The 6,620-nt window shown below is 47.4% G+C and overlaps 1 protein-coding gene across 1 annotated transcript in view; it reads left to right on the top strand.

Annotated features, from left to right (window-relative positions):
• Positions 1-6,620, top strand: part of grin2ab (glutamate receptor, ionotropic, N-methyl D-aspartate 2A, b) — an 83,757-nt gene that overhangs the window by 62,766 nt on the left and 14,371 nt on the right. The window contains 4 exon segments of the mRNA XM_019862168.1: positions 847-1,013; positions 1,330-1,464; positions 1,554-1,653; positions 2,415-2,620. Of these exon segments, the coding sequence (XP_019717727.1) occupies positions 847-1,013; positions 1,330-1,464; positions 1,554-1,653; positions 2,415-2,620 (608 nt within the window).

Here is a 6,620-nt window from a genome sequence, read left to right as displayed (position 1 = left end):
GGGGGGGCGATGTTACATATTCAAAATACAAATAAACAAGCTAGCTAGCTCGATCTACTTTTCAATCAACCAACCTCCCGCCATCCGCACACACGTCATGATCAGCGACAGCCATGACGGCCCCTGAGATGAACGAAACAGAAAAATAAAGTCGACACAAGAGCTTGTGAAAAGGAAATTACTGCCTACCTTGGTCGAGACCCGACACGGAGGCGTGGGAACCACTTTTGCAGCGTGTTTCCTTTCGTAGCTCACGTGCACCGTTTTCAAATGCGTCTCCAGATGCACATTCTCTGCCGGCGCCCCCGGTGAATTGCACATGAAACCGACTCTTGTCAAGTCACGGCAAGAAGAACCCGAGCGTATGTCGCTTTCAAATCTCACTCGTCACTGGTCAGTCGACGCATCGATGAGCACGTGCGCAGCCGGTTCGGTTGTTTTGTCGTGTTCGGAGCCCCCCCACCCCGGCCAGTCGTACGTTTGCAGTCAGGACTGGGCCGAGCGAAAACGCGTGACTGCCAGCCAGTCAGCTGAGCTCACGGGCCTCGCCCGACGTGCGCCGCGTTGCCCGCCCGCGCTACACCATTTGCAGCGTACGCAAACAAGCCTTTGAAGCTCTCCCGCCGTGTTTCCTTTCCTTCCTCTCGTGTTCTCTCGGGCGCTTATCTTGTACTTGGTGATTGCACAATTGAAAATGCTTCGAATTACATCCGCGCAGCTTTTTTGCCACAATTCAATAAATGAAGCTGGAAGCGGGAAGGGAAGGAAATGCTTACGCTCTCTTTTTCCTCCGTCCTTTTTTTAACACCCCCCCACCCCCTCCCCATCCTCCTTCCCCTCCGCAAGGATGAGAAGTCGACGTTTTTCCAGTTTGGTGCCGCCCTGCAACAGGAGGCCCTCCTCATGCTGGCCATCATGGAGGAGTACGACTGGCACGTCTTCTCCATCGTCACCTCCAAGTTCCCCGGCTACCAGGACTTCATCAGCACCCTCAGGGTCACCGTGGACCACAGGTCGGTCAACCGGTCCGTGCTCGCTCGACGTGCCAATCATGACACAAACGCACGCAACTTTTCGGCCCGCGCCGGTCAAAATTTCATCCGGTCGCACGAGTGCCAGTGAATGTTTTTGAAAATTCTTGCCAGTACTCCATGTAGGAAAAAAGAGAGTAAAGGCGTAAAACTACGTTTTTGGCATTGGTTTTGGTTTTTTTTTTGGAGGCAAAAAAAAAAAAAAAAAAAATCACCCTAAAGGGCTCTCGCGCAGCTCCTCTGTCAGTATCCAGGCTGCAGCAATGAGTTCCGTCTGATGCAAGTTTTGTTCTTTCAGCTTTGTGCGCTGGGACCTGCAGAGCGTGGTGACTCTGGACGCCGTGGACGGAGACCCCAACTCCAAGTCTCACATCGCCCTCAAGAGGATCCAGAGTCCCGTCATCCTGCTCTACTGCTCCAAGGACGAGGCCGTGTAAGAAGCGTTTATGACGCAGACAAAACAGATATGAAACTTGATCATCATCCGGACTCTGACTCCCCCCCCCCCTCCGCCGCCGACAGCTACATCCTGGAGGAGGCGCGCTCGTTGGGCCTGATCGGAGCCGGTTACATCTGGATTGTGTCCAGTCTCACCACGGGAAACCCAGACTTCACCCCCGAGGTACCGTGCAACGATTCTTCTTCTCTTGTCACCGGAGTAGGGCTGCGCAATTCATTGAATTTTCATCATTGATCACCGATTTTGACAGCGATTATTTGATCGGCGGCCATCTTGAAGAAAGAAATGAACTGTTTTTATGCGGCGGGCGTCTTAAGTTTATGTACCGTGTGTTGGGGTCGTGCCGATAAGGAACTGCTCCAAATGCACTCAAACTCTGTTCTTCGAGGCTTTCCTGAGTTGGGTCACATGACACTTGCAATTCGAGCCCGAGGGCACTTTAATGTCAATTTTCAGCCGACAGCGGAGGAGAGAGTGAACGAACAAAATGGCAGCGCCCTTCGGATTAAGCTGCTCAAAGCAAAATCCATGAATGCTAAAACTTGGCGCACAAAATAGCCAGTCCTCATTTTTCGGTCAACCAAAGAAAAAAGCAAAAGGCACAAGTCAACCTTTGTTGTTAGCCCAGCTGTGCTCTGTTACCGTGCTTTTAATTCTTCGGTTTCTGGGAGGGGAAAAAAAAAAAAAGGGGAGAAGCACGCATATTCAGCACTTTTGTGAATGCACTTTTTGGCAGGGAATCAACAGAGCAGGGAGATCAATCCCGGCTTGATGTACCACCTTAATTAAGCTGCAGTCACTTAGCAGAGCAACACCAAAGAAGACGACTGAAAACGCTAATCGACACGATTTCCATCCCAAGGAAGGGGAAAAAAACTGCCGTTGAAATGCGGTTCCTCAATGTCTGTCCGCTGCCCGACCAGGCGTTTCCCCTGGGCATGATCTCGGTGTCCTACGATGATTGGGAGTACCCGCTGGAGACGCGGGTGCGGGACGGCGTGGGCATCATCTCATCGGCAGCCACCGCCATGCTGCGAGAGAAGGGCGAGCTGCCCGAAGCGCAGGGCAGCTGCTACAGCACGCCGTCGGACCGCAGCCCGGGCAAGCTGCCGCCCAGTGCCCTGCGCAGGTGCGTTTCGATGCAGCCTTGTCGATAGGCGCTGCCCAAATGGGTATCCGATGAAAGTGAAAGTGAACACGACAGAAACTTCGTGACGTGTGCCTTGGTTACTTTTATGATATCAACACTGTTGCAAAGAATGTGGCTACTACTACTGCCCAGATGGGCTGCGGGATAACATCCACAAAAAATAAAAAAAATAAGGTGCAGTTTGACGTCCCCGAATGTTTGTGTCAACCCCGCTGCATAGTACTTACTATGTATCCACAGTCATAGATCGTTACCGTTACTGCCTAGATGGGATGCAGAAGAATATCAACGGTAAAGAAACAAGGTGAAGTTTGGTGTCGGAAGCATCACGTTTCCAACATCAACATCAAAAATGTAATTACGCTGAGTAATATTGCCCCGATGGTTTGTGGACGAATGTATAGAGACGAGGTTTGGGTGAGTGCCTTGTTGTGCCGTAGTTCCAGCAAGTAGTCCGAAGTTGTTGCTGGTGCCGCTGAGTTGGGCGACTGAAGAAAGTAAACATAGAAGAGCAAGGTGAAGCTTCACGCGGCATCATTTCTCTTCACGATGCTATCGACGATGTTGCGTCGTACTCAAGTCGTACTCTGAGTTTACTTGTGCTGCCTATTTGGGCTGCGGAAGAATGTAAAAAAAAATAAAAAATGAAACGGGGTGCAATTTGAAGTGGTATTTTGTCTTTCTCGGATCAATGCTGTTGTCTAAAATTTAAGCAGGGACTATGTTGTTACCGGTGCTGCCTTGGCGGGCTGACGAAAATCATGTCTTTTTTGCATTGCTCTGAACAATTGCGTGGTACGGTGATGTGACTGGTTCCACCTCAATGGACTGCGGCAGAAGAAAAACACAAAAGCAGTAAGGCGCTCTGCTCTCTGAAGTGGTTAGCATCATATCAAGTCTGTCACGTCGATATCAGCCGTGTTGCATAGCACATCTTACAGGAAGAACTTTATTTTATTAGTTGTGCTGCCTAAAAGGTCTGCTGGAAAACAAAAACAACAAAGGATCAATCTTCTCTTTGGGGTGGCAACTATCTTGTCTCGAGGATTGTTTCCTAGTGTTGCTGCTAGTGCTACCTAAACAGGCTGCAGAATCAAGTCAGCAAAACCCAAACTAGATTTAGTTTGGTGTAGCAAGGATAACTCTTCAAACGTTATATCAACGGTTGGCGTGCCATGTGTCGTTTTTTTACCGCAGGTTTTACCGTGTTGTTACTTGTGCTGCATAAACGGGCTGCTGAAGAAAGTAAACATGAAAGAAACAAGGTGGCGTTTGGTGTTTGGTGTGGCGTGTGTGTCTTATCTTCGCATGACTGGACGCATAGTCGGGATTAAAGCGGCTTTGTTCTCCTTTCTTGTTGCTTGGCTCTGTGGGTGCCACGCACGCATGCACGCACAGCAGAATAGAAAGGCGCGTGCGAGCGTGCGTGTCTTTTCTGTGAAGATTATTGTTGCTACAGAACGTCTTGCATTGGTAGGCATAGAAGTTTTTGCTCCTTGGCAACAACCAGCAGAAAATGCAATTGATTCAGGCCCAACCAAGACCTTGCCTGAATGGGATGCGACTGTGTATAAACAAATCCAAACCATAAATCTGAATGTAAAAAAACTGCCTGTTTTGACTACTTAGCACACCAAACTTGTTTCCTTTGTGTTTGCTCGGATTTTTTTTCAGCAGCCCGTTTAGGCAACGCTAGTAACTAGTTTGCAATAGGAACACGGCTGTTTTGTTACACTGCGTCTTGAAGCTCTGTTAGAAAAGATCGATTTCACTATCGGTTGGCAACCAGCAGCGAATGCAATTGATTCAGGCCCAACCACGATGCTGCCTAAACAGGCTGCTATGTAAATGCCATTTTTTTTTCCACTGGCTCCACCAGTTTGCTGCCTTCATCGGAGCTCAAAAGGACCAGTGTGAAGTTTGGTGCCCGTTTTGGAATACCCACGACATGTAGCTTAGCCTCGTTTCTTCGGACGACAGCTTTCTTCAGCGCCCCGTTTATGCAGCTTGAGTCGTTCCGAGGTCATGTGGCTTGTCTTTCAAAGTCACGTCGCTGATTTATGAGCGGCTCGGTCGTCCCTCCGCCTCTCCTATTAGCGCATGCTCCCAAATATATCACGGCGCATTTCAATATCTCCGTCGCTGACAGCTTGATCTGAAATTACTCCTTTAACGCTCGCTTCTCTGTCGCCACCAGCTCATTTATCTTGCTAACTTATTACATTGAATTTGCATATTTGTCACAACAACTGAGCGACTATTACATGTTAAGCACGTTTGTGCTCCGCAGCAGCTTTTTTTTTTTCTCAAGTGCTGCGGTCCATTTGAAAGTATTTTATTTATTTATTTATTTTTATATTTAATGGAACCGCCGGAGTGAGCAAAATTCAAAACCCGACGCTCTTTATTTTTATCCCCCAAAAAAGATGTTCCCTCACACAGGAATAAAATGTCTGAGACCCTTTTGACTTTGACTATTTATGTTTTTGGGGGGGGGAAAGTGCTCGCCCAACAGCGCGACACAAATACTTGAATAATAGAGTAGAGCATCGAAACACAGCAGGAAGACACAGAGGACAAGAGTGAATGATGGCTGAACGGGCTGCTAAGCAACGTCAAAGTCAAAGAAAAAAGGTGAAGTTTGGTGCGGAAACTCGTTTCTCATGTTTGAACCAAGAGTGTTGCGTAGGACTACTTGCAGTAAGTATTACGTTATTAGTTGTGCTGCCTAAAGGGGCCACTAAGGTCCGCAAACATAACAGAACCAAGTTAAAGTTTGTCTTGGGAAATACAGTATCGTGTCTCAAATTCTCAATTCAACTCAACTCAACTGTATTTCTCGAGCACTTTCAAACAGCCATCGCTGCATCCAAAGTGCTGTACATGGAGCAATTTAACATATACAACAAACAGTAAAACAGAATTCTGACCTCAACAATGTCACGTACCACTTCCAGTCAGTGCGATGTAGTTAATGGCGCTGCCCAAACAGGCTACTGAAGAAAATAAACAGAAATTTGGTGCCATAAGTCTCATTTTGGGAATGTTAATGTCAACATTGTTGCATAGTTCGATACCGTTTCTAGTGCTGCCTAAACAGGGTGTGGAGGTAAGGAAACATAAGATAAACAAGTGTTCAACGGATTGATATCAGCAATATTCAGAACAGAAGGTAGCTGATGAAAGTACATGAGTAAACATGACAGAAGCGAGCTGAAGAAGTTTGGTGCACTCCGCATTGTGTCTCTCACGTTGACATCAATACCTTGCGATATGTTGTAAAGGTAGCAAGAGGTCACTACGGCTACGGCTTGGGTGGGCTGTGGAAAGATGTCAACAAGAAAGAAACAATGTGCAGTTTCCTTTATGAAGCATCATGTCGTCATCAGTAATGTTGACTTCAATGATATTGCGTAGTACTAACTCAAAGTCGTCTCACTCGTTACTATGTATTAGTGCCCAAACGGACTGCCGAGGAAAGTAAATATAATTAAAGCAAATTGAAGTTTGGTGTGGTTGGAAGCAGGTTGCCAACATTGACATTGTTGCATCGTATTCACTGTACTGCCAGTGGCCTTACTGCTGCCTAAATGGGCTGCCGAAGAAAGTGAACACGGACAAAACCAGCTCCAATCAACTCTTACATTGATGTCAAAGGTGGGATATAATATTCCTTGATTGGTAGTGCTCCCTAGACGGGTTGCAAAACAAAGTCAACCGAAGAAACTTGCGTCTCGAACATTATTAGCAACATTGCTCAGTAGCGGTAAGCACTACGTTGTTACCAGTGCTGCCTAAAAGGGCTGCTGAAGAAAGCCAAGAGTGTAATTCTGGATTGTACTGCGAAACGAATCAATAACTGCTTAGAACGCGTGCTGCTGCTGCTGCTTTACTCCAGCTAGTTTGCATGTCCGTGTTTTTGTTGAAGTGTGTGTGTGTGTGTGTGTGTGTGTGTGTGAGTGAGTGTGTGCGTGGCTAG

Source organism: Hippocampus comes, unplaced genomic scaffold (assembly GCF_001891065.2).
Source record: "Hippocampus comes isolate QL1 unplaced genomic scaffold, H_comes_QL1_v1.1 scaffold7, whole genome shotgun sequence".
In the NCBI taxonomy this organism is placed as follows: Eukaryota; Metazoa; Chordata; class Actinopteri; order Syngnathiformes; family Syngnathidae; genus Hippocampus; species Hippocampus comes.
Note: the sequence above shows the minus strand (reverse complement) of the source record. Positions and strands in the feature narration are given on the sequence as shown.